The 28000-nt window shown below is 46.3% G+C and overlaps 1 protein-coding gene across 5 annotated transcripts in view; it reads right to left on the bottom strand.

Moving 5' to 3' along the window:
* Nucleotides 1–327: 327 nt before the first annotated feature.
* LOC135240906 (FERM, ARHGEF and pleckstrin domain-containing protein 1-like) overlaps nt 328–28000 on the bottom strand; it is a 90117-nt gene continuing 62444 nt past the window's right edge. For 4 of the 5 annotated variants that reach the window (XM_064310946.1, XM_064310948.1, XM_064310944.1 and 1 more), the window contains 13 exons: nt 27399–27532; nt 24903–24984; nt 24301–24538; nt 23296–23426; nt 23111–23179; nt 22553–22642; nt 22006–22088; nt 21198–21313; nt 20502–20665; nt 17479–17586; nt 16727–16878; nt 12037–16304; nt 328–1312 (listed from right to left, as the gene is read on the bottom strand). In XM_064310946.1, the coding sequence (XP_064167016.1) occupies nt 16223–16304; nt 16727–16878; nt 17479–17586; nt 20502–20665; nt 21198–21313; nt 22006–22088; nt 22553–22642; nt 23111–23179; nt 23296–23426; nt 24301–24538; nt 24903–24984; nt 27399–27532 (1449 nt within the window). In that variant the 3' untranslated portion in view covers nt 328–1312; nt 12037–16222. The remainder of the gene's footprint in view (nt 1313–12036; nt 16305–16726; nt 16879–17478; nt 17587–20501; nt 20666–21197; nt 21314–22005; nt 22089–22552; nt 22643–23110; nt 23180–23295; nt 23427–24300; nt 24539–24902; nt 24985–27398; nt 27533–28000) is intronic. The other variant, XM_064310945.1, reaches the window with a different exon arrangement.

The raw sequence follows: 28000 nt of genomic DNA, 5'->3' as shown, positions 1-28000 counted from the left end.
GCTCACAGCCAATGGGCTGGAGAGTCAACACAGCTGGCGGTACGAGACCGTTAGAGAGCACCGCCGTCCCCCTGAAGGCCAGCTCTGGGCGCTTCTACTGGCCACCGTATGGGTGACAGGGGTTTTACACTCGAATATGTCTCCACGGGAAACACATGCTTTTACTAACGCAGAAAAACAGCACATCGCATTCCGTGAGCATCAATATAAACTTGTGTTCACAGAGAAAACCGGCAAATGTTTGCAGTGGAGGTTACTACTCGTACTGTTCTTTTGTTGATGATTGGTTTCATACCACAATAAGGACATCGGTCAGTCAGAACCTGCCAACATTGGCCATCACTTTATTTGTGATTTAACAACAGATTCTGTAATAGTATATAAGCAGAGACGCTGTGCAGAGCTGGAACTGGACCGCAATCCAGAAAGATACAAGTTCTAAACCCAGCTGTGGTTATTCAATTGTACCCCTAAGCAAAGCATTAAACCATAATTCACTCAGCCAATGTGTATCCGGCTGTGGGAATTAATCATTTTGGATGGATAAGGTGTTATATTAAGTAAATAAGTATATTTATGTTTATATTTTATTCAAAAAATGGGATTTTCCCAGAACGCATTGTAAAGTCAGCAATGTGATACTTTATTTGCTTGCCTGTGCGTTTGGTTGCGACCATGCGGCTGATACTCCTGAGACTGTTCAGATGCCCCAGGGGCTCCCAGATCCCTTTCAGTCAGAATGAGGCATAGTGTTCCAGCAGATTAAGTGAACTTTCTATTATTTTATTATACACTATCGTTTAAAAAATCATTCGAGTGGACTTACACCTGCAGTTTTCAAGCCTTGTCATGGCAAAAAAAAAAAGTACAATTTTTTTAAAACATCTGGCCAATTAGAAGCCTTAAACAGATGAATATTGATCGTATTTTGTATAAAAACCCTCTTTCTGATTAAGTGAATCTTTTCCCAAAAAGGTCTTTTTCACCAGCCCATGTCTGATTTGTTGATTCTTTTCCATGCAGTCCCCTCCAGTTTCAGGCCCTTTCGGTTTGCCATAGAGTATGTGAGTGTCCCGCAAACTGTCGCTGGATCAGCAAGCAAGCAACACAAAACAGAACTAAAGAAACACCGGAGAAAGAACAGGGAGCAGGTCCCTGAATGAAGACCCTTCAGGAGAGAGCTCCTCAGACCCTGAGGGGCAGCCGTGTCTCCAGGATGCGCCCCTCACAGGCACCTGACTCACACAGACGTCGTCTCGGGGGAAGATGAAGCGTCTCTCAGCGGGTCTGCGAGTGCACTGTTACTACAGCCCTGCGGGACAGGGAGGGGTAACTTTTGCTCCAGACACAGGAAGAACAAAAAAAAAGGAGCAGGGTCCCATTTCATTAGGGACCTTTGAAAAACACAGAATCAAATCTTATGATTGAGAAAAACACAGACAGGATACAGGCTGCCAGTGAAGTGCTGCTCAGATCACCATCACAGTGACATTAGCATGCATACTTTCATCTACTGTATTACAATCAGGGAAGTTTTAATTCACTCTGCGTAATAGACGCGATGCACGTGTCAAAAAGCTAGCTGTTCTGGTGCAATTAATATTACAGAATTTTCCAGAAGCTAAACACCATCAACTGTATACTCCCTATTGGAAAATCCCTGTGCTGAAGCACTCTGTCACAGTGGTTCTAAATGGACCCACACTGAATTACAAGATTATTTAACTTGTTTTTCATGTCCCAACAGTTTTGGCCCTCTTTGTGGATATTTCCAGGATGATACTGATGATGTGAAAGAACAATTAGTTTCCATTGTGACTTTGGAAGTAACGGGTGACCCACATTCACTCACACAGCTGAGGACTATCAAACACGGTAAAAATCACACAGACTCCGAAATGACACACAGCAGAGACCTGGCAGCACTTTAGAAAAAAGAAAACGGGACAAACAGCGTGAGAAGATGAAAAAAAAGAGAGGAAAGAAAAGGGCGGCGGCGGCGGCAACGTAAGCTCCCGTCTGCTTTTCTTTTCCTCTGCTCGTTTCCTCCACTCCTTTCCTCCCCGCGGGCCTCAGGCTGTTCTCACAGTGAAATTACAGGCAGGGTCCAGCCCACGAGCTAAAAAAGAATACTGACAAGTGTTTCCTGTGAAGACCTCTTCATAGACACACCAGGACTATAAAAACACCTGGATAAAAAAAACTGCCTCTAAATTTAGACTACACTTTCCCTCTCTGCTCTGTTTATCTTTTTTGGTCACGTTCCTCCCGCCCCTTTCTCCCGCACTGCCACGGATCAGAGCCCAGCTGTGACTGTGGGCTCCGGAATGAGTCAGCGGAGGTGTAATCTGTTTCATTTAATCTGGGGTTGGTCGGGGCAGGTGGGGGAGGGGTCACATGTGCAGGATCACAGTCCAAAAGGGAGAAGGTTCCAGGCTTGCCTGGGTCTTCACCAAGCGGCCAGTACAAAAGCAGTCAAAGGTAAGCGGCTGGTCACCATCACTCAACACATCTAGGCCTACTTAACATCAAAAATATGCTTTTTGTGTGCTTTCATATTCAACATAATGAAACTATAGTAATAACTGACGTGGATGAAGAAGCATAAATTGGACATTGGCGAAGACAAGAGAGATTATGAAACACTGCCCTTGCCTTTAGCAATGATTCATATGATTCAATGATACTTCGAGGATCACAATTTTTGCAGGAAAAAACAGCCGGAACAACAATTGCTGATACACCTCCTGTTTCATTGCACAAGCACATAAAAGCCAATTCTGGCACTCAGAATCACTGCCCTTCCTGAAACACAACCAGAGCTTTAGCTGCCGGGCTACATAGCGTGCATTTAGCAGCCAAAATAAAGAGTTCACAACACATCACGGTTACACCCAAAACACAACAACGCTACGATTAGAGCCTTAGCCGTATCTCAGCTGAGACTTCGTCCCGGGTGGGCAGTCTGGAGCACCTCAGAATCCGTTTCCATTTCTGCTGTAACTGGGCTGATGTCTCTCTTTGGACAGGAAGCAACATCCCAATGATTAGAGGCTACCGCTGCTTTATCTACAAACACAGAACAACCGGAGACATCACACTAACAACAAACTAAATTCAGCTAATTAGTTTAATCACCAAATGCCTCTCACTTATAGATGCAGGTTATTATAGCAGCCTGCTGGTGGTGTCCAATCAGTACACCAACCTGCTGCTACTAAGGCCTGGACTGACTCAAACCACTAAACACTGACAGTGATATTTCAGTCCCTGGGATTCGCAGACCAACAGCAGATGGAACGGGAGCCTGTGACACGGTAAACACAGGAACAGATGACGAAGGAGGAGGAATTCTTTGGAAGCAGCAAAAGGGTTCCAAGCGCAATATCCAGGGAGATATACACACAGCCATCAGGCGGGAGGGAAAGCAGACAGACACACTCCGCTTGCCAACAGCTCCACCCTGGGACAAACAGACGACCAGAACTCCTTTATTATCTTCAGATTGTTATCTTCAAGGTAGCCCCTGCACTGTCTCTGAAGAATAATGTTGAGGACAATCAAAAGCTTGAGTCTGTTCCACAGCTTGTTCCCAAACTGCTATGTAATATCAAGCGTAGCTCTGACTGAATTTAAAAACAGAGAGCGGTTTTCGTTCCCCTAGAGATGGAAACCAGGGGATGGATGACAACAGGCTAAGTGGACTCACGGCACTTCAAAAGTCCAGGTGCTTTCCAATCTACAGCGCCTGCTAGAGATAACTCTCCAAAGGCCGGTGGGTGGGGCCTTTTACACATGGACAGAGGGGAGACTTCAAACAGCAGGAGAAACGGGGCAGGAAGTGCACATTACATTAGATTAGATTAATTCAGCTATTATCAAGAGCAACTTCAAAGAGCAAGTGCGTGAGTACATCCAAACAGTTCAGGAAGAGGATATCCTCTAGAAAATAATAATTAACACAACATAACAAGAAGCCTCTGCATACCTTCTTACACTCTGGGTGCAAGAAAAGTGCCTCATGAAGAAAATGTATTATTATTTTTCCGAGTATCATTATTAGAATCAATGTGCCATGGCGAATTCCACATTCAGTGGTACCTCACACACACAGGTCCAGACAGGCCTGAGACCAGCCTCACCATCAGTCACGCCAAGAGCTCACAAGCTGTAAAAAAAAAGAAAAGAAGAAAAAAGAGAGCTTCCAACCACTCTGGAGCGCTAGCACAGAACCGACTGTATGTCTTCATATTTATCATAATGAAACTTCTGTAATAACTGATGAGGAGAAGAAGTGCACAGAGGACACAAGTGAGGACAAGAAAGACTGTGAAATTGTACGGTTGCTGTTAGGAGTCATCCAACTACAATACTGCAGAGAATATGAAGCCAGAAAAACAGCAGTACTTCTCACTTCTGGAGCGAGTGAGCAGCTCCCACTGCGGTATGGCAGTACCTTCCTCTCACCACTAGATGGTGAGAAGGTACTGAAATTAAATCCTGTACAGTATTTACAGCGACTGAACACTGGTTTCCTGTTCATTCTTGGCATGTACAGCAGACAAAGATAGTGTCAGAGAGGACCTCAATGAGCTAGCAAACATTTCTGTTTGTTATTCAAAGGACAATGTCTTAGTAATAAACTTGGTAATAAACAAGCCACAACAGAATAATCAGCTAGTGCAAAACCAAGAGCCAATATTCTCTTGGTACAACGCTCCAAAAAGAGGAGCACATTTAGGTAAAAAATGGTCAGCGTGAGAGGAGATCGGCACAGATCACAGATAAACACACTGGCCATCGCACGGGAGAGGAGAAGTCACAGACCGCCTCTTTCCGAAGCTTTGCCGCTCTGGTACGGTGACCTCATGCTCCAGGGCAGATGGCCTGCCATCAGGGGTATCGGTGGCAGCGGGTGGCCCTCCCGTTCCCAGCCAATCCCCTGCCCTGATCTTCCCTGCCCGTTTCAGCCACAGGAAGTCCCTGCCACCTCGCCCAAGTTCCCATGGCTGCTCGCTGTGTGGGAGTGATGGGCGACAGGATGGGCACTTCCTGTTTGGGTATGGATTAGGGTACGCGAAGCGGGGGAAGCCATGCTGTGCATGTGTTACCACGGAAACGCTCCACCACAGAAGGGCAAGAGCCACCTCTGCAGCTGCTGTAAAATCCACATTTATTTACCTTTACCAGGTTAACCAGGTGAGTTCAATGAGAACTCAATTCCCGAACAATACCGATATTTCCACACAGACAGCTTTCTGACAGCACGGCGCTAAGCTACCGCTGCAAGACAGCCACTCAGCGCGGTCACCCACGGCAACATCCCAAACAATACTGAGGAAACAAGACAAATCTGAGCTCTGAGGTCTGAAATTAGCCGAGTCGGGACTGAGGGGGAGAAAACTGCCGCAGGCTACCAATCACCAGTGAAAGATGTGCCTTTCCTCAGTATTAGCCCTCAGCGCTAGCACTGTGTGACACACAGGGTGTAAAATAGCCACTGGCCTGCAGGCAGGGGTACTGGAGGAGTTACAGGTGCGATGCAGTGCTCCAGGAATGCAGGTGTGGGTGGCAGAGAGGTAGCTCCAGAAGCATAACTACAGATTAGCAAATTAGCTAAAAATATCATATGACAAAAAAAACTCTTCTGAACTAGATTTGTACATGGGCCTTTAGAACACCTGATTCAGCCGCATTTACCCATAATCCCGAATGTGTGCAAAGGGTCAGGTTCTGAAGAGAATTCCTAGAGAACCAAACGTTACTCATTTCAGCAGAACAAAGAGCTCAGACGTGCTCTGGAGTGCTGAAGTTGCGTGCTTTACGCTTTATTTCTGTCTCCCACAACAACGGCAGGACCACGCCCATGGAGTGAAATAAACGTGGACCCAAATGCAGAAAACACTCGGCCGGGAGAAAGGAAAGAGCTGTAGAATGGCGTTTCTACCCAATAAATGGGTTACGCAATTAAAGCCGTAAAAATTTACAGACATAAAAAAATCAAAATGAGCCCCCGCACAGGCAGCGTCTGGTTCCTCCAGGTCCCAGACCAATGAGGGCCCATCGGCGCGGTGGCTCTCTGCTCAGCCGTTGAAACCCCGGCCCAGCCTTCAGGAGAGACCCAGGCCGGCGGGCACTCTAACTGCCGTAATGTCTGCCCTCTGTCCGCCAAAGTGGAGGAACAGCTGGAGCGAGAATAAAAAGCCGATTCAATCCGTGCCGGAGCTCGGGTGAGGAATACTCAGGAGTTCAGAGCCACAGCCAGGATTCTGCTGAGTACCAGTGACCAAACACAGGACCAACACGGAGCATGCTCACTTAATTTGGTCTGAGGCCAGAGAAACTCTAAACCGAGAGAAAATGTGTTTGACTTGGTGAAAGACCAAGCCTTTCACTGCCTTGGTGATGTACCCTCTCTCTCTGATCCCAGGGGGATGGTAGGGTATCAAAGACATAGCCAAGGGGGATTTTGGGTTTGAGCCCCAACCCCCCAACAAAATTCTGGAGATGCATGTAAAATATAGCATGTGAAAGCTGATCATAAAGGACCTTACCTGCCTAAATGCACAAGGTAGAGGATTACAGGAAAACTGGAGAAGAAATCACTGCTGTAAATTCCTTCTGCACTCAACCAACCAATCAATAATTCTGGGACGTTTGCTGGTTTGGTTTGGAACTTATCTCCAAAACCTTTACCTGTTCTCTCGAGCAAGGATCTTAAATTGCAATCTGTGAAACACATGACGCAGCAAAAAGAAAATCATTAGGTTTGGGGAATTACGATGGAAATTTCTGTCAGGCTTACCGGCATTTTATTGGCTAATTGAGACAGGGTATTTTTGAAGTTTCCTTAATTAGATTAGGGGGATTTGATTATGAAATCATCTCCCGTGCTTTCATAAAAGGACAATTGATTAATCTGTGCCATCACTAAATTTTATGAGAGAGAATATCAGGCCGAGATAGGGAAATTAGATTTGGTATTAAAAATGGCCAATATTATTTATTATCATTACTTAGTTCCTTTAAATTATGGAACCCATTTGAGAAAGGGCACAATCCTCAGAGTCTGGCGGTGGTGGATGAGGACTGGAGGAGGCTGCAGCATTGTGGGCTGTGAGTGGATGAGGACTGGAGGAGGCTGCAACATCGTGGGCTGTGAGTGGATGGAAGTAAAGATGCTCTGCCAGTGTTCTGCCTTATTTGTCCCTGTATGTTGGGCCAGATGCGTCAGGACAGGAAAAGCTCTGCAGCTCCTTGTGTCAGACAAACTGAGGGAGTTCTCTATTGCCCCATCAAAAAAAACACAAGGACACAAGGACAAGGAGAAGAAGGGACTTGTGTATGCACACTAGATAGAACTGCATTATTTCAACCACTTAGACCTATACACTTACTCTGTACCTATACTGCACATTTACATATACCTTGGCTTCATTTACACCAACATAAAACAGCTTCCAGGGTAAATATAAGATTATAAGTTCAGACACACCCTGACTGACTCAGATAAAATTGACAGTGGGATTTAAAATCCAGAAACTAGCTTCTGTACAAGGGTGTTTCTCATCGTGACCAAGGCAAATAAACGGAAAGCCCCTGTAGATGAGAACATCCCAGAACTCAGGGATTAGCTAGGCCTGCTTTTCTGCAGGGTTTAAAAATGGAGTGCTGCTTTGTTAGTAAGCAATGTTTTATAACTGTTTCACGAAGCGCGTTCACATGCACTGCTATGATGACTCAGATTCCAACGTTCCATGACGCAGGCAGGTGATCAGACGAATCTTTTGGGTTTCCTGAAACTACAGCAGTAACATGACAGAGGACATGTACACCTGGCGCTATGGGAGGGACGCGCATTTAGACGTGTAAACGCTGCTTTTACTTTCTTTGCTGCCACAGAGAAACCAACATCGCTTTCGGAATGCTAAAAAGCCCCAAACTCCGGCTGACGCACTAACCAGCCGGTGAGCGGCACCTTGGGCTGGCTGGCAGCTGTATACCCACGCTAATCGCATTCCATCCATTCTGCACCCTGGAGCTCCACTGCAAAACGGAGGAAAAAAACATGAGACCGGCGGAGCGGAAACAAGCATCCTAAACTGGCAGAGTGTTCCTGTGAGAGTCGTGGGAGGCGACCTGAGATTTCTAATCTAATCACAGAGGACAGCCATGATGCAGACGCCTCCGGGCAGCTGCGTCACACGCTGGGGGGGGGGGGGGGGGGGGGGGGGGGGGGCGTGCTTGTAGAAGGTGCTACAAACTCAAAGCTGCTGATGATCATTAAGGGGATAATGACAGGGCCCCAGAGGGGGACCACAGCTCAGGGGCCTACAAGCTCTCTCTGCCCCCTGCGCTCTGACAGTGTGCAAAACAGCAGAGCCCAGCACATGCACATCTCCATCTGGGCAACAGCACGGCTATTTTATCTCTACTATACTGTACCCACATTACTTATGTTCTCAAATCACTGCTTTGTGGTGATGCAACATCAGGAAAATGCAAAGACTCATGGGTAATCTATTGCAGTGCAGAGCAGGCCATGTTCAAATCAAGCAACCCCCCCCCCAGAAATCCAGGCTGGGCCTCTCACGTACGCTGATTTATCCTAATCAGGATTTAGGAGCTCATGCCCAAACTATGAGCTGGCACTCACGGTGAGTACGAGGGATGAGATGAGGTGGTTTGGGACACGCCCTTCCACCGTTTAGGCGGGGGGGTGTCTCGTGTAGCAGGGGGGTGTCTCATGTATCCCGCGGTACATCCGCGCTCTGGCAGGCTGAGTGCCACTGAAGCCTCTCGGGCGGACCGAGTGGGCGAGCGAGTGGTCACGCGGGCCGGCCCTGGGGGCGGGACCCCGGACAGACTTTCGGCTCTATCTGCATTAAAATGCATTCAGGCGGTCAGGCGGGTCCGTTTGTGTTTAAAGCCTGGGTAAATAACGACCCAGTGCACGCGGAGGTACCCACTACAATCACCCTTTATGTCCCTGAAAGGGACCCTTATCTTCCCCTCCGCGCATTTACATGTCTCATGGAGGAATTCGTCTCAAACAGTGGCCCTGGTCACGCTGGCATTCCAGGCCCACAGTGGGACTCTGCAGACACTTCTGTGGAGCAGAGTGGTTTCCCTACAAATCACACTCTTTATGAGCGCATTAGAGAGCACGCTGAGCTCGACAGAACACGGGGGAGGAGGGGTGTAGTTTCCAAGTCGTCCAGCTGGAAAACAGTTGGATGTGTTTTAATGTGGATACAGTAACTCAGGTAATCCCAGCAAGCATAAACTTGTAAGTGCATGAACCCATAAGCATCCCCCAGACATGTCTGGTTGCAGAATGAATCCCACCCAGATCTTTACCTCTTATGCATAGTTTACCATTTGTCTTGTGTTTCTCCAATGTTGTATTTTCATTTATTCTTAAACTGTATAACCATATGAATTTTTGTTAATTATCTTAATCCAAACTTCAGAAACACAAGCACACAATGGCTCTTTTACCACCCGCCTCCTGCTTGCAGATTCCCACCCACCCAATACACTAAAGTTTCCCATTAAGCTCTGTATGTAACCCCATTAAGCTCTGTGTGTAACTACATACATTAAAAAATATTCTTCCTGTGGTTCCTGAGAAAGCACGTTTTTGAACATACAAGAGTTCTGCGTGTTGTATGCATACGCCTACAGGCACACACACTCACGCATGCACGCACTCACCTATAAATCATGAAGATGAGCAAATCACTCATGTTTTCCCATCTGGTTAATGCCCCTCAACACACCAGCGGTCAGCACTGCTCACTTCTTTCCCAGAATCCTCTGGGAGCGGTTCCACGTGATGCAATAAATAAATAAGAGGGTGTGGCGGCTGAGCATCTGGGATTCCATTTCTCTGACCAAAAGCTTGGACAGTGTCTGTTTCTGTTACCTAGCAACTTCTCCAGGAAAGCTGGATCACATACACAAACGCATCGCACATTTTCAAGAACACACACGCACTCACTTAAAGAGAAAGAAAAAGAGAAATAGAAGAGAAAGAAAAAGACACTAATCAGTTCCCTTTTAACCTCATGCTCCAATTACTGGCTCACTTTAAACCAAGGGTCAGTAAAAGGATTCATTATCCATTTATATGCACTCAGCGCTGGACAGCAGTGCAGCACTCACCCCAACAACAGACTGCAGATCAATGCATTGTGCCACTTCTACACAGTATACAGATGCACAGAACCAGTGTCTGTCATTCCTGAAGTTGCATCCAATTCAGGAGGGCAGGCGATATTAACAATATAAGCTGAGCAATGATTTTCTGTCCATTCCTAGAGTTTTTTATGACTTATGTCAGTTTTTTTCATCCCATGTAAAGCCAAAGACAGTTTTCCACTTTGTGTGGACAATAAAGTTGTATCTTATTGTATTATATAATAAGGCAGGGTATTCAGAGTTCAGAACGCATGAATGCACTCCTCTTGGATCCGTGGGTGCACGTGACATCATCTCCCATCATACTCCGTGAACCATTTTGGGATTTTTTTTTCAACAAGGTAGAACAGAAAGCGTTTTGACTAGCAGATGTGGAGACAGGGTGATAATATTAAGGTACTGACAGGGAGCAAAGACCACAGTTTAAAATCAGGGTTTACTCATGCCTGACACTGAGAAAAGGCCATCACAGCACCACAGTGTCATTCTGCAGATAGGAGCTGGCCAATCACCATCCTTTCTAGTGACAGGGGTATTCTACCTCTGCTACTCGATTATTACATGCATGCGCGCCTGTTAAGGACCCAAGCTTTATCTCGGTCTTTTGGCACGAGAAGGAAGAAAATCTGGTTCTCTAGACTTTGTACCTCAGCTGAAATTTGATTTACAGACTCAGACACAAACAACTAGTTATACTCTATAAACTCCCACTCTCAACCAAGACCCATTTACTAAAATAGGCTGTTGCTTTTGACATAGGTCTCCGATAGAGCTGGAAACTGAACATACTGTGCAAGGTTGAGACGGCCATCGGTACAATATAGCAATAGTAGAAGACACCACACACGCACGCACAAGCCGTCCCTGAGGACATCAGAAATGAAGGGGCGGTGTAACAAATCCATGTCAAAACAAAAATTTCCCCACCCCCGCGCCATCTCATCCACGAGGTTGTAACTGATATAGTTTATGAATGGACATAGTAGTCTGCAGAATGCCAGCTCTTACCAGTAAACCACTCTATTCACTAAAGTAGTAAGGGACGGGAGAACTACCATTCGTATGCACATTACCATCATTTTATTTATTTATTAAGCATTCGGCACTGCCTTGAGAATGACAACAGCATTGTTCGCTTAGACTTATGGTTTCACCTTATCCACCACGTGCCAGTTTCAACCACCGCAGCAGGTGTTTAAACGCGTCTTTTAGATCAGTGAAATCTAGCATCCAAACCCGACGATTAAACTCAGTTTAAGGTCGTTTGTGACAGGTCCCATGAGACCAGTATTTGATGGCTGTATTCCAGGGTCCCAATAACAAAGCGACTAGCGTACCTGAGTAACATGGCACAACAAAGGAAATCAGTGCTTGATGCCTGCCAAGTAGCCTAAGCATACACATTTATCCAAAACCAAAAATACTTTAACAAAGAATAGTTAAAATAACCACCGGGTCCTTAAAACATTACTCATATCCTTAAAATCTCTAGGCGAAACATATATGAATAACATTTTTTTTTTCATTCAACATTAAATGGAAACGTGCAGACTACGAGACCGATTAACACGTCAATCCTTGTTTTGATAATATAGTAATAAAAAACAATGGTACCGCTTGTGGTTTCGCAGTAGACTACCTGCTGGCCTATTAATCGTATCGTTTGTTTTGGGGATTCAGTTCAACACGATTGTTTGTAATAACACTTCTCCCGCAGACCCCGCATTGTGATAACAGCGGCTTTTACGTGAGACAAGCCAACATGCCCGACAGACCTCTAAACGGTACGAAAATGAACAGGCGAAGAAATAATTAAAATGTGAGTTTACTTACCACAAGCACGGACGTCCTGACAACCTCGGACACGCTTTGCCTCAACTCGGCCGCAGTTCCAGGTTTACTTAGACCCCGTGTGAACTTCCGAGTTTCCGAATGTGGTGGAAGAGACATTGCAGTGCAGAACTTTTCATCAACTAATTAGTAAACAAAACTAACAGTTTTTTTTTTACTTAAAACGAAAAAAATCTGCTCTGAATGGAAACCATTTGTCGGCTTGCTTTTCGTCCCGAACTAAAAGAGTTCACATTGATTCAGAAACGGGATCATCCTGGAAGCGTAAAATCCTGTTGTCTTTATTTCACCGTTTCCATAATGCTGTGGAGCGACTCGTTCCCATTCTTATTTTTATTGTCCCCGTTGTGTTATTATTTGGAGAACACACATTAGCACTGCGCTGTCACCGCCTCATTATTGCGGTTTCCCTTATGGTGTTCATGCTGCCCCAGCAGTCAAACGTAAGCCGCCGGCCGTGCGCTATCCGCTCCACACTCCTCCCCTCGGAGAAACTCCCTGTTTTTTCTCTCCGTCGGCGCCAGGTTAAAACGCAGTTCTAAGCCGAAAGCAGGCTGCGTTTCCCCGGAGTACAAATTTAAAGTTTAGATTTAAACCTGCCATTGACCACCTGTGCGTTGCTGGAGAATTATTAACCAGCGTTTCCAGAGAAACGAACCCAGGATCCCTAAAACGGCAGCTTTTCGAAGAGCGTAGTTCAGTAATGGCATCACCTGTTGCGCCAGTGTTTGCTTTCTTTTGCCTTTTGTTAGTGAGTTAGTAACAACGGCAAATGTGTGCATTAGGACCATCAATTAGTTTGACACTTAATGTGTAAAAATGCGTGAAATACTCCACAAACACTAGCAGATGGTGTTTGAATATACCGTACTACCAGTGGTAAATCTATGGGGTATAAGTAAATATACAGTTGAATGCAAAAGTATTGGGACAGTGACACAATTTTTGTTGTAGGCTACAAAAGTTTGTATACACAGTTTTTGGGGAGCAGAAGTAATGGAACAAATTAACACATGAAATAAAGCAGTCATATTTAGCGCTTGTTTGCAAACGCTTTATATTCAATGACTGCCTGAAGTTTACGACTCATAGACGTCACCAGACACTGGGTATCCTCCCTGGTGATGCTCTGCCAGGCCTGCACTGCAGCCATCTTCAGCTCCTGTTCGTTTCTGGGGCGTTTGTCAGCAGTCTTGTCTTCAGTCAGTGAAACGTGTGTTCAGTTGGACTCGGCATGGGAGTTTGACTTTGGCAGTCAAGAACATTCCAGTTCTTGGCCTGAAAAACTCATTGATTGCTTTAGCAGCATGCCTGGGGTCATTGTCCTGCTGCAAGGTGAAGTGCCGTCCAATGAATTTTGAGGAATGTGGTTTGGATCTGTTCAGTTTCTGTACACTTAAGAATTCATGATATGACTGCATGCGTCAGCAGTCATATCTTCAACGAAGGCAAGCCATGACACTACCTCCACCATGTTTCACAGATTGAATCATTTTATTCACCCCGAAAGTGTTAATAAATGAAATGAAACTGTCCCCAACCCTGATTCTTAGGGCCTGATTTATTAAGACCTTTAGCATATGCCAAACCTTTCAGCAAGAATAAAACTCTTTACTACCACTACCAATGATTGGTACAAAAGAAATACCATGACCAATCATTGGTCATGTTTTTGGTTTTGCACATGCTAAAGGTAAATCAGGCCCTTAGTGTGCAACAATGGATTCCTGAGAAATGCAATAGTGCCATCTACTGGTAATGCATCAAACTTCTGCTTTTAAAACAACATCTGTGTCTCAAATGCAAAATTGATTTTCATGCATTTTTTGCTACTTGAATAAGCACAACATTATTGTGTTCTGCCAAAGTCATCTGGTGTCATGCAGCCATTTCCAACAGGACTGGCTTCCCCATTTTTACAAGGAATGTGGATTTACCTGAGCTCCAGGTAGCTTTGCCAAATGCTGGAATCAGATAGTTTCCATAATTATAACCACCACCATTTCCGGCAGAACATCTGATCCCATCAGCCGTAGTGAATAACCGTGAATGTACAGCTTTCTTGAGTGGTGCTCTCTAGTGTCACAGAAAAACTACACCTCCAGGTTTCTATGCAAAATGCTCAAAACCACACAGAGCAAAACACCATTAGCATCAAAACATGTGCAGGAGAGTGGTGGGAGGTTAATATTTTTTTCCTCTATTCTCCTGTGAAAGAGTTTGAACTGTGAATTGTTAGTAGTAAAAGAGGCAGAACAAACTGCATACCTTTACTTTTAAAATGTACAAGTTTTTCTCAAAGTTGTAGACAAACACATCAGCAAGTGTCATAAAATGTTTTGTTTTTTTTATTGCTTTCGTGTCCACAGATCTTTCTGCTGTTTGGGGAGGGGGGGTCACACAGATCATTCCATCCATTTCTCCAGTAGAATTCACCCCCCCCCCCCACAAACAGACTCCTTACTCTCACATCAGCAATATCATTTAAAGTCCCTGTGCACTCAGAACGATCCTTTTCTGCACGTTTTCCTGTTAATAAAGAAGTGAATTAAATTCTAAAAAGATACTGGCAGAGTCTTGGTCAGCTTTTGTATCAAAAGTAAGTGGGTACTGTACAAATTAGGTACATGATCAAAGACCAACAATCTCTGGCCTGGTGATTTGAACCTGGCAGAGAATGTAAAAAATGTACAGAGACACTTTTGCTTGGTATGTGCAGAGGCTGTTACCCAGGCAACAGTCATATCCTCGTGGCTAGTATAGTTCTTATTCATCCCGGAAGTGTTGATAAACCTGTTCATCAGGCCCCACATGAGGAATTTTAATGGCAGGATGTGTCACATTTAAATGTACTTCGATGTTTATTTTAGCAAATAAGCAGACCTTGTCTTACGGTGTGATTAAAATGGCATCTCAGCACAGGGTTTTAAACAGGTAAGGATTTCTCTCACCAGTTGGGAGCCATTTACAACCCCTGAGAGGACTGCTATTTAGTGGACTGAAAGTGTCTTCATAACTTTAGAGTCTATTTCCTACCTTGGCTTTAAAGCCTTTTTCCATATGAGAATTTACTCTGAATGAATACTGATGATAGTTCATAGGTCATAGGGCACAGGTCATGAAGTGTAACAGGAAGTCTTATTTGAGCCCAGGACAGAAGAACGGAGGAGACACTCTTAGCATTGTGTCCAAAGTGGGGTTAACAGGAAAAAAAAACTGTTCTTTGAAATTTCAATTTAGTATAAGTGCCAATACTGGCATAGTAACTACTCAGGATGTACTTAAAATGATTATTAATCCTAAACATTAATTATGAAAAACCAGAATCGTAAATCTTTAGGTTATCCTGAACATATTAATTCAAGTCATATTTCCCAGGGACATCTTGGAGTTAAATAAATTTTCTTTTAAAGGTGCCTATAAGTTCACTTTAGTACATCGATTCTCTGAAATTCCTTTTTAGAAACCTACGTATCTCCAACATATTAAAATCACATTATAAAGACAGTCATTGGGAAAAAACCTGTTTGGCACTCATGCTGTAGGATTTGAACGCAGCCATTGTCCTTCAAAACAAACAAACAAAAAAACATGTTTTGAGTAGCAAAAAAGTAGCAGTTATCTCCAACAAACAAACCTGTAGTTTAAAAATAAAACAAAACTTTTTCGACAGGTCTGCATTTTAGAAACACAACCAATGAAAACATGTAAAACCAGAATGAGAGAAAGTGGTTCACAGACCACATTAAAAAATCGTATAAAATGACATTCTACAAAAGATGATTCAGAGTTCAGTAGAAATGCAGGACAGCAGTCTTTCTGTCGTTACCCAGCACACATGACCTCTGAAATACTCTGAAAGCACAGAATTTTGTGCCGGGACAATAAGTGTCCCATTTATGCGTAAAAACAAAGCAAAGTCAAAAAGAAAATAAAAGGATCAAAGAGTGAAACTGAAAACTGCGCAGCTGACAGTGTGGGGCCCTTCGGTTGGCAGGAGGCGTTGTTTGGGCTAACATGGGGGTGTGGCGCGGATGGGGGATCCATGGATTGTACAAAAACGTGGGCACTGCATGGGTAGGAGGTGTGGTATGGAGGGCCAAGGCGTGACACAGGAAGGGGGTGGGAGGGGCCTGGCAGGCCCCAGGTGGGCCCCAGGCTCTTTGGATCAGTAGGGGTGGGGCTCTTTTCGGCTCAGGAAACGGGTGCGGCTGGTGGAGCTGGTGGCGCTGCGGATGACCTCCATCCACCTGTGAGGGTGAGAGAAAGAGAGAGAGAGAGAGAGAGAGAGAGAGAGAGAGGGAGAGTGGGAAAGAGACACAGAGATCAGGATGGGAGAAGAACCAAACTTCACTGCAGATCTGAACAAATCGTGCTCCCTCAGGAGTACATTTCCCTCCCGCTTCCGATATCCTGCCTGCTCTGATTAACTTAGGAAGTTTGATCTGAGCACACAGATACTCAGGGCTCTTGCTGGCGTGATACTCTGGAGCGTGTGTCTCTTTAAACAGCCAGAGGGGTAACTGGGGGCAGGACAGTGCAGTTTGGTTTTAGAAACACCTCCACAGGGTACAAGAAAAAGAAAGGGAGCAAGTGATACTCCAAAAGATAGAACGGGAAAGTGAGAGAGAGAGATGGAGATAAAAGAGAGCGCGAGTATGGAGTTGTTTACCTCTCGAAGGTGTACTCGCTCTCAGATCTGAAGTAGTAGACGTGAGATTTGAAATGGAGCTTGAAGACGTAGTCTTTGTGGATGTTCTCATTCTCAGAGGGAATGGTGACAGAGTACCCCAGCAGTGGCAGGCTAGCCAGGGGGTAGTCATCCTGGGGGAGGAGGGGTGGGGTACGCAGTTAGGCACAGGCTAATGCTCACACACAACAGCAAAAAGTACAACCAGTACTTAGAAACTGAGTAAGCTGACTATATATCTGACACAAGTCCTATCAGTAACTGTCTTTTTAACTGCCTCAGTAATTTCCTGCTCCCTCCTCAGCTGATCTGTTGTGTTTGCACTCTGGTACAAAATGGCTGCCGTGCGTCACCCAGGTGGGTGCTACACGTTGGTGGTTGAGGCTAATTTCCTCCACTGTAATGCTCTGAGGTCATAAAGAAATCTATTATAATAATGATTATTACTAACCGTTTCATTAAAAGCATGCGGAAACTTATAGTGCTTACTTCCTGAATAATTCACATTGAGTCCAAATAGATTATTTAATTGAGTTTGAATTAAAGGCCTGCCACCTACTGGTGTGTACACAGATCAACACTCCCAGACCGCTGAAGGCTGAATTACAGGGATCTGAGTTATTGGGTTTGATTTTTATTGGGTTTTGCATGAGCAGAAGACACACACATGCGCGCACGCGCACATGCACACACACACGTACACACACACACACACACAGCTCAGCAGTCCTCACCTGATATGTCTTGTAGAAGAACAGGCTGAAGTTAGTGAAGACCACCCACAGTTTCTGCCAGCCATTGCTGTTCTTAAACTTCCTCAGGAGGTTTCCTGACAGCTGATTCTACAGGACAGACAACAAACAACCGCTGCTTTACTTGGGGGGGGGGCATTTCTGCTCAGCTTTACCCCTCCCTGAGAACAGCACTGCACTCACAAAAAAACTGAAGAGAAAACAGAAACCACACAACAGTGAAGACGACTACGTAAACCACAGCAAGTCACATAAATATCCATTTAATCTTTAAACAGTAGCTCTGTACTTACATCAGCTTACCAAAACAGGAATCATACAAGACTGCACCGGGCAAACATCGGCAGCTACACATGAACAAACTAGCCCCTGAGCTCCAGTACACTAGAGTTAAATCACTTCAAGAGAAAACAAACTGAACGGCCTGAGCTAGAGTAACTGCACACACACACACACACACACACACACCAGTAAACATGCAATGCACACAAATGAGTGCTGGGAGACGAGGCGGTCGAGATCGTAGACACACGGAGAGTGAGTTTCATCCCTCTGGAGCAGGTAGAAGACCCTTCCCTCAGCAGGACCCCAGAGACATGCTCTGTTTTACAGTCTGGCTGGAGCCTCTCTCTCCCTGTGGTGTAGTCAGGGCTCGCGTTCCCCGTCCCGGAGACGCTGACCGTACCCTGGGCGGGTTTATTCACACAAACTGAGCCAGATTCTCTGTATGTGTTGGTGCTTGGCTCTCAAGACAGTAGTGGAATGAGTACCAAAAATATCAGCTTTTTAATGAAACTGAACGAAGCAATTTGCAGTTCAAAGTCTTACATTGGTATTTTAACTAATACTAACATCTAATACAGATACCTAGGAAGTGCACATAATGAAGGCAGACTATCCTAAAGTTTCCCCCAGTTTTTTAACCCCAGTTTTCCCCCATTTTAGGAATGCCTAATTGCATCCGTAAGCCTGTGTCTGTTTCTTGAAATCAAGCCCACACAGTACCTGCTGAGCTGCACAGTGATTGGTCCAGAGGAGTAATAATCATGTGCAACTGGTGCAGGCATACTACAGGCTCCTGATTGGAGGAGGGTGGTGGTGCACAATGGGACAAGGACAGTCCCACTGACTCCCTGGGGTACGCCCAGTACAGGATGACCTGGCCCACAGGGTGCATCACTGCACTGAAACCCAGGGTCCCAGGACCTCCTGGTTTACCAGGGGCTTTTTAAAAATAAAGAAAACTACAAATCTGAGGCTCTGCTAACAGTCTGCCTGGTGTACCATGCTGCCGTGCGATTGGTGGGGCCTGCCTGTCGGCATGGTTACCTCTGTGCTCCTGCAGGTATCGCTAAAGGAGAGGCTGCACACGCGGTACCAGCAGACTAGAGAGAGTGCCACAGGCCCCGCCCCACTGCCACGCCCAGGGGGAGGTTTCTCTGAGTCACTGACTGGACTAGGGTCCTCTACCGTGGGAGCACAGACAGACAGACAAACAGAGAGAGAGAGGAGGGAGAGGGACGGACAGACAGGGAGATGGAGGGAACGGGAAAAAGAGAGAAGGAATGTGGGAGGAGGGAAACAGACAGAAAGGGAAGGAGAGACATACAGACAGTGAGAGAAGAAGGGATAGGTACAAACTGACAGAGAGGGAGAAGAGCAATAAACAGACAGACAGTATAAGGGTGAGAGGGAAGGACAAACGGACAGCAGCAGGTTAACCACAGGGGGTCAGAGGTCACTCCAGGGGGTGTCAGCTGTGGATAGAGAACCCACAAACACCTGGTGCAAACAGTGAGCCCGCCACACCCTGCCTAGAACACGGAGTCCAACACAGACCGACACTTTCAGGGATATGTGTCATGAGATCACCCCAATGCACTGCCATTTCACATCAACCTGTTCCCAAAAAAATCCCTCACATACCACAGTGTTTCTCTGTGGTGATATGGGCTGTTTCACACCAACATCACACCGCTCTCTCTCCGTTCAGTATGACGTGCAGAGAAATGAGAGTAGTTAGAAAAAATAGATAGAAAACACTGGTAGAAACAGTAGATAAGACATCCCCCCTCCACTATGTATCAATGTGTGACCTTAGGCCCTCTCTCATGACAACATCCTCAAAAGTACAGTCTCAGCTGGAACCAGACGGACAGACAGACAGAGATACGGGACACAGAGAGACAGAGTCTCGGAGGTGAGACCAGGGCTGTAACAGAGGCAGACCTGAAGAGAGTTAAATCTGTGAAAGAGGGCTGAGAGCAGTGACCTTCAGTTCCACCTCCCAGAAACCATAATTACCCATCTGCCCACACTAACCGCTAGCACACCACGGTTACAGTAACCACGGCACACCAGCTAGCCAACCGCAGCCTCTCTCTCAGGAAAGGCTCTTAGTGTGCAGCTTAAAAATTCAGCTCCTTCAAATACTCAGCTTTAAGAGTACTGAAGAGGCACTGTTTTTTGGGAGTGGCTTGGAAAAGGGATTTGGGTTGAAGGTTCAAATTTATTTTCAACATGAAGCATGTTATTGACAGAAATGTACAGACATCATAATTGTATATTGTTGAAAATACGTGCAGCTATGAAATGATCTGTAATCTGCAGTATTTTCAATTGCATGTGAAGTGTTGAGGGATGAGTAATAGTGATTTGAGCCAGGTCAGGTGCTGTATAAACACACACTGAGTGAAATGTGAGCAGTGTAAGTCATAGCAGAATCTGCTGAGAGTGCAGTTAATGTACAGGCATAGCAGGCAGCTATCGACAGGCAGATGAGTTTCACAGTGGCTGAGAGGATGTGAACTGGAGAACACTAGCCCCAGTGGGGAGAATACAGTTTAAACATAATACACACACACACACACACACACACACACACAGGGACACACATACGCACACACACACACACACACACACACACAGGGACACACATACGCACACACACACAAGGAGGAGGAGGAGGAACAGAAGCAGAGGGAGGGCAGGGCTGAGGCAGGTACCTCCACGGCAATGCTAAAGTCCAGCATGGACACGCTGGTGTTCCTGTGCCAGCACACATGCACTGTGGTGTTACCACGGTGAGCCTCCTGTCTCTGCAGGGAAGTGCGCGAGGCACTCAGGTCGTCCTCCGACTCCTGGTCTAGAGTCGGGTCCTCCGAGGATTCTGGGAAATTCAGTGAAAGGAGCCGTTAAAGAGATTCCCCTTGTTCCCGGACAGGGCAACCCGGAGAGGCAGAGTTTCTACACACAAACGCCTTTAGAGAGGAACAGTATTAAGTCTTTCATCACACACAATATCAGTGTTTTAGGTAGAAGAGAATTAAATCTTCCATTCCACACACAGCAACTGCATTTAAGGTGGAAAAGTATGGACACAGTCCACACTGCAGCCAATTTTTGTCTACTACACACATTTTCTTCAGTGATTGGCCAGATAGTTCATACAGACAGTTCAAAATTTGCATGCCGCCCCCTACTTGTCTCCCTAACTTGGAATGCCCCATTTTTTGTTCATTGCTGGAACCTCTGCTATTGATTTGGGAGAGCGCAGATAAACACGTGCTCTCCACTATAGCATGCAAACCCAAAGACCACTTCTCATGACACTGGCGGAATCCCGGTCGGTGCCCTGGTCATTGCCCCTACAGGTTTGGCGTCCACAGCAATGGGCGCGGTGGTGTGGTGCTAACACTCACTGTTCTCCTGGGGGCTGCCGGCCACGACGGGGTTAGAGCTGGGCCCGTTGCACTTCTCCGCCAGGTCAATGGCCATCTTGATGTCCTCCATCCACTTCTCCATCTCTGATACAGAGCTGGTGGAGACAGCACTGCTTTCAGCCAACATCTGGTGGCACGGCCAATGGCAACACTAGCTAACTAAACCAATCAGCAGTGCTATGCACTTCAATGAGGTCCTTTGGGGTCACAGCACTGCTTCAAGCCAATGGGCTGGTGATGAGGCTAATGCTAACCACAGGTATAACCAGTAAAATAGATGAGCGTCAGACTACAAAATCAATAAGGGCAGGTAGGGGATTGACAGCATTGCTCTTACACAATGGGCTAGTCACAAGACTAATGCTGACACTAACACTGACCAGAGGTACACTTGGTCACTTGACTTAATGAGACAGGGTTGAAACTCCATTGAGTCCTAAACTTGCTATCTGTAGCATTGAGTCATTAACACAGCAACCAGGAGAGAATAATGAATGGTTCAAGTTGAAATAGTTTGTCAGCAAAGTTCCAGTCATAAGGAGGACTGACAGATTTTCCATCCCCTCCGAGCGGCCCTGGCCTGGTAAATATTTCCTGTGGTTGTTTCGATGAGCATGTGCGCTGTCTGAGTGATGAATGGCGTTATTGTGGTGGGACACAGAGAGCCTTGTTCAGCCCACAGACTGGGCCTGAGACCTCGGGACGGGAGGTCTCCTGTCCCTCAAGCGGGTTAGCGCCTAGCGCCCTAGCGCAGCGTGTCACCGGGGCGTCGGCGCCGCGCTCTTACCTCGCCGCCACCACCACGGAGCTGCGCTGGCCGGACAGGGTGAAGGAGTGGGGCACCCCCCACTCATCCTCGCTCTCCCTGATCTGAGAACAGAGCAGAGGGAGACAGCAGTCACGCACAACGGGCCTCGACACCTCTCACACTCGCGCGCATGCAGACGCTAACACTCACACTCGCGCGCATGCAGACGCTAACACTCACACCCGCGCGCATGCAGAAGCTAACACTCACACTTGCTCTCTCTCTCACACACACACACACACACGCTGGCATTAATACTGCCACCCTCTCATTTCATGTATGGAGTGCCGTGTGGAACAGTGGGTTACTGTAGTTCTATTCACCCACAGACAATATCCAGAGTGTCTCCATATGGAGCTTACACATTCAAGCAAGATCAAAGCACAAGGCACTTACATATGCAAATGGCTTTACAATTTCAAACTGAACTTAGATATTGAGCATGAGACTAACATATTTACACTGCACTGCCTCACAGCAGACACAGCACATTGTGTCGCCCTGGCAACACCACTGCTGTACTCACTGTCATGCCGTAGAGGGGGAGCTGCCCGTGGACTTTGAACTGATTGGCTGTCGTCATCCCTCGACTCGTGTACAGCAGGACGTCATTGAACTGCCAGAAGGAAGAACAGAAAACAGACTAACTTCAGGTACTCCAGGAGGTGAAAGTCTTTCAGTGTCAAACATACATCACGCAGCACAGAGGTGGATCTACTGCTGGCTCTCCTCCAGTAAGAGGGTTATTAATCTCTCCTTGTGTAAGCAGGCAGAGACCAGATACGCATGAATATAGAGACTAGAACACATTAATCACAGACACTTTGCCATAAATGTCTAAGAACAGTATATCTCAGATTTTAATGAAAAAATAGGATTTAAATGTGTAGTTTAGTCAGTATACTTTAGAAATGGATGAATCCTGCAGTGATTTAGATTTCCAACGCTTTCATGAAGTGGTGTGTACAGATGCAGAGGTCTGGAGATGGCTGTAGTTCAGCTGACATTCCTGCCAAGTAATTAAATTTAAGAGGAAGTAATAAGAGGAGGAAGAGGTCGGGACAGATGCGGAGGAGGGGGTTACCAGAAAGAACATGCGCTGCTGAAGGCCTTTTCCTGATAGCTTGCTCAGACAGCCCAACCGGATAAACTCCTGCATCCAAGAGAAAATACTTCAGTTTAACACTTTAAACTTTAATCACAAAACTTCAGGGGGGCCTCCAGAGGAGAAATTGGGGAACTGCGGCTGCATTGCGCCCATGCACTCACCCGTCCTGGTATAGCAAGATTGTCGATTCCGACCAGGTCCTTCTTCAGTTCCAGAAGCTTCTGGAAGTTCTCCATCTTGATCATGGGGCAGTGAAGCTGGGCCACCATCTCGGACACATCAGCCAGGGCAGCTGTGTGTGTGTGTGTGTGTATGTGCATGTGGATGTGTGTGTGTGTGAGAGACAGAGAGAAAGGTCACCATTAGCACTGCCCCTAGGGTCTTTTAAATACAGGTAGCGTCACAGAATCACTAACCCAAGGGTACTATAGGTTATGTACTATTGACGTTAGTCAGCCCAAACTCTGGGGAAGTGCTTTGCGAATAAACCAGTGGTCGGCTACTTCTGAGTCATGATCTCATGTAGGTGGGTCTAAAATTGAAGATGGTAATAAAAGCCAAATAAACCTTTTTAACTGTGACGAAACCCTGGATGAAACAAGTAGAACCAATCAGGTTGCAGATAAACCACTGACACAAACAGTAATGTCCCTTTCCAGATGCCCTAGAGAAGCTAAAAACCAACAGTGAATGGATACTTTTTGATGTTCTTCACATAATTACACAAGGACAACATCCACAGCATATAGTGGCACCTTTAGCATGGAGATGCAGACAGGCCCAGAACTGCTGGGATGAGCAGTGCCCAGGCTGTTTAGAAGATTCCACAAAGCTTTTAATGAGATTTTATTCATTTTCCATCAGAGAGCCAAACAGATGGGGAAATGATTATGAGCGTAAGAGAGAAGGGTCGTTGAGTTCATGTAAAGGCTGGAGTGCTTCACTGTTATTTACACTCCCCTGTATCTAGAGTAGCTGCATACACACAAACGCACTCACACGCTTGCACACATGCACAAAAGTTTCAATTCCAAATCAAGGAATGGCCGACAAAACATATACTAGCCCCTGTTACCCACTTAAAGCACTGTACAAGCACCCCCAGACTGCCTCAGTGGGTCTGGGTAAGGGACACAAATGTGCTGAGAGGGGGCTCTGTACTGTACCTCTGGAGTCCCTGAAGTCCTGGTGGGTGGGCGGGTAGTGCTTGCACAGCCGCTCCAGGATCTGCTTGTAGTGCATGAGGCGGTGCAGGGGGCGGAGCAGGAAGACGTTGAGTGGCAGGTAGCACACCTTCTGCAGCTCAAAGTCGCGGCACAGCGCCTCCACCCTCCGCGAGGCCCGGCACGCCCGCTCCAGCTCCAGCAGCACCTCCGAGTGCCTCTGCAGGTGCACCGTCATCTGCTGCAGGGGGGAGGGGGAGAGGGTCACTGTCTGACTGACACACAGATGCACTGACACACTGACGCACTGACACACTGACACACGGACACACTGGCGCACTGACAGGAAGGAACACAGGCTGATAGATACATAGAAAAGACTAACACATGGACACACTGACAGGAAGGCAAAAACATGATGATAGATGGAGAAAGAGAGGCACATGGGGAGGCAGATAGATGGTATTGTGGAAGGAAGACAGGGACGGACGGACAGACAGGCAGACAGACAGGTGATATGCAGCAGGGAGAGCAATGGAAGTCTTATTGATTGTGAGGAAACTGTTTGTATCTCATTGAACATGAGGACCACACGAGCCCCTCACCTTAATGCCCTGGATGTTCTTCAGCATGACGTCCCCGATGCGCTGGTAGTCTCCTTTAATGTGGGCATTAGACCGTCCCTCCCTGCAGAGAACAGAGATTTAGCTGCACAGGAAATTTACCTTCTTCACTCCTTAAAAACGAATCATTCACTTCTCAAAATGATTCACAAATGTCCCTCTTCACTTTTCAAAACAAATCACTCTCTCATCCATTCACTTCTCAAAGCCACTCACTTATCCTCTGACCCTCAGCTTTCCATAATTTAGCTTTGCTGCGCCAGAGGAGATACGCTGCTTCAGTTATGAGATCAGGAACTCCCACCAATACACAAGACCACCAATGTGCACTTGAGTGCAGCTCATTCACAACAATTGTTCAAAAAAGGAGATTCAGAACATAAACCACCGTCCATCCACCAGATGTCACTAGTGAGCCGTGTTTCCTGTACCGTCAGGCACATAGTGAAACTCCTCAGACGTGAAGAGTCCCTCTTGCTTTGGTGAGGGGAGGCTCATCACTGCATGCGATACAGAGCCATCCCGTGCACAAGATAAAACGCACGGATGCAGCGCCCGGAATGCTGGGAATTCAAAGCCTTCCAGGGAATTGTTTAAAGGCAATTTATTCCACATCCCTGGGCCCGACGCCGCTTCTAAATTGGACAGATGTGCAGGGAGCAGAGGTTGGCCAAGCAGCAGGGATGCTTTTGATCTGTGCAGGTCTGCATATGCAGAACAGCCACACCGAGTGCCCATGCATTCCTTTAACTCATTACGGCACCCTGCAGTATGAGCTAGCAGCTAGGGCCGGTGTCGCTGAGAAATATATGAATTAGCAGGCAGGGCTGGAATCACTACAAAATATATGACCGAGCAGATAGCACTGGTGTTCTATGAAATATATGGGCTAGTAGATAGCATTGGTGCTGCTATGAAATATAAGGGCTAGCAGACAGCATTGGTGCTGCTATAAAATATATGCATCAGTTTGTAGTTGTCACTTGGAAACATCTGAATCAGTACGTAGTGTTAAAGTGACTATGAAATGCATGTATTAGGGCGTGCATAGTGTGTATTTCTTGCATTAGGGTGTACTGTTGGTGTCACCATGAAATATGAATTAGCAGACAATGCAGGTATTCCTATGAAATGTATTAACGGTTATAGTTAGTGTCGCTATGAAATATGAACTCTCAGTTAGAGCTGGCATCAAAGTGAAAAATGAATTCACAGGGCTGGTGTATCAACGACATGTGAATTAGCAGCTAATGTTGACGGCTCAGTGAAATATGAGTTAATGGGTAGAGCCGGTGTCAGAGTGAAATGGCACTTCGCGGCGGTGTCACTATGAAAGATTTGGAGCTGGAATGAAGCGGGTTTCCGCTATGTGCATTCCCAAGCGCATCTGTCCCGCGTTGCTGTGATGATGAGGTTGCCAACGATCACCATCTTAGTTTAGGTTGGGGTGGGGGGGCGATCAGGCCCTCCGGGGTGGGACACATTCTCTGACACGCTGCCAGGACTACAGAATAAGATGGGGGGGGGGGTGTTAGACAGGAATAGTAAGTACTCATCTCAGGGCCTAGCTGTTGCCATAGTGACCACTGTTCCTCATTTGATGTGGCACATTCATATACTGTGGTGGTGGTTCCCAACCCTGTTCCTGGAGATCTACCATTCTGTAGGTTTTCACTTCCAACCCTAATTTAGCACACCTCATTCAACAGCTACAGATCTCATTGAGCTGCTAATTAGTAGAATCAGGTGTGCCGAATTAGGGTTGAAATGAAAACCAACAGGACGGTAGATTTCCAGGAAGCGGGTTGGAAACCACTGACATACTGGATCCCCTAAAACTATGAAACCCTCCAATTCGGCATATATACAGGCCAAAGCCAGACAGATGCTTTTCAGAGAGAAAGGTAGTCCAGTCAGACCAACACAGGCCATTATTCACTATAAGCAATCACAGAAGAACACACCACACACTGAACAGCAGACAATAATCCAATATCAATTCATCTATAGAACGGTCTTGTTCTAGAATCACAACTAAGTGGAACCAGAGTATCTGTATGCTGTGTTGCTGGGGAAGAGAATTCTGTTGCTCCCTGATTATCTTCCTGATTATCATAGTCAAGCTCAACCTTTTCACTGAGGCACCGCAGCAGGTATGTCCGCTTCACACTACACACCTCCACTCAGGTAAACCAACCAGTTTTCCCGCACTGTCACCGAGGGCAATCGAGAGCGGTTTAATTACTGTTTTGAATCTCATTCAAATGTTCTGGAATAACACGCAGGATGTTTAGGAAACAGACAAGGTGTGTTTGGATGAGTCGTCTCTTACATACAGTGCATCTCAAATTCACAAAAAACACACAGGCACCACATCCATTTTTTTTCCCAGAATAGACACAAGATAGCAGAGAGTGATGCTGAAAATATCTCAGAAACAAAACGTTGTGGACTTGTTTCCCCCCCACCCCAGCTCACCACAGAGCCAGCCGCTGCTCCACCTCCCGCAGGAAGCTGGTGTGGAACTTGTGCAGGGGCTCGAAGTTGGAGGAGATGGAGTTCCTGAGAGATTCGGGTGTAGCCTCGTCTTTCCCTACTGAGTTCTGAAAAGACTAAGACCCAGAAATACATGCATGAGAACATGGGTGCACATGCGTGTGCACACAAAAACACACAATTACATTTTACATCACAAAGGTCCGTTACAGATTACAAAATAACAATAATTTTATTTATCAGAGCGGCATCACTCTAATCCTAGTGCGTGTGTAGAGCTGTGACCTGTGAGCAGTTTCAGGGGCGGGGCATGTTGCTGGGGGCGGGGCATGCTGTGCCCTCACAGAGAAGACTGACAGACCTGGTTGTGTCGCATTAGAGATGCGCTGCTGCCGAACGATCTCTGTCACTGTCTGATGACTGCACATCAGGGCCGCAGCTTGGGCCCAATCCCCTGATGGCCGTGTGATCAATATGCAAATCAATGCCACAATCGTCCAATTACAGCCCTCGGGAAGGAGAGCATCAAAGAGGGCCCGATCCAAGGAATCCAACCGCACAGAGCTTCCTCTTCCTCTGCCGGG

Source organism: Anguilla rostrata, chromosome 15, assembly GCF_018555375.3.
Source record: "Anguilla rostrata isolate EN2019 chromosome 15, ASM1855537v3, whole genome shotgun sequence".
Lineage (NCBI taxonomy): Eukaryota > Metazoa > Chordata > Actinopteri > Anguilliformes > Anguillidae > Anguilla > Anguilla rostrata.
Note: the sequence above shows the minus strand (reverse complement) of the source record. Positions and strands in the feature narration are given on the sequence as shown.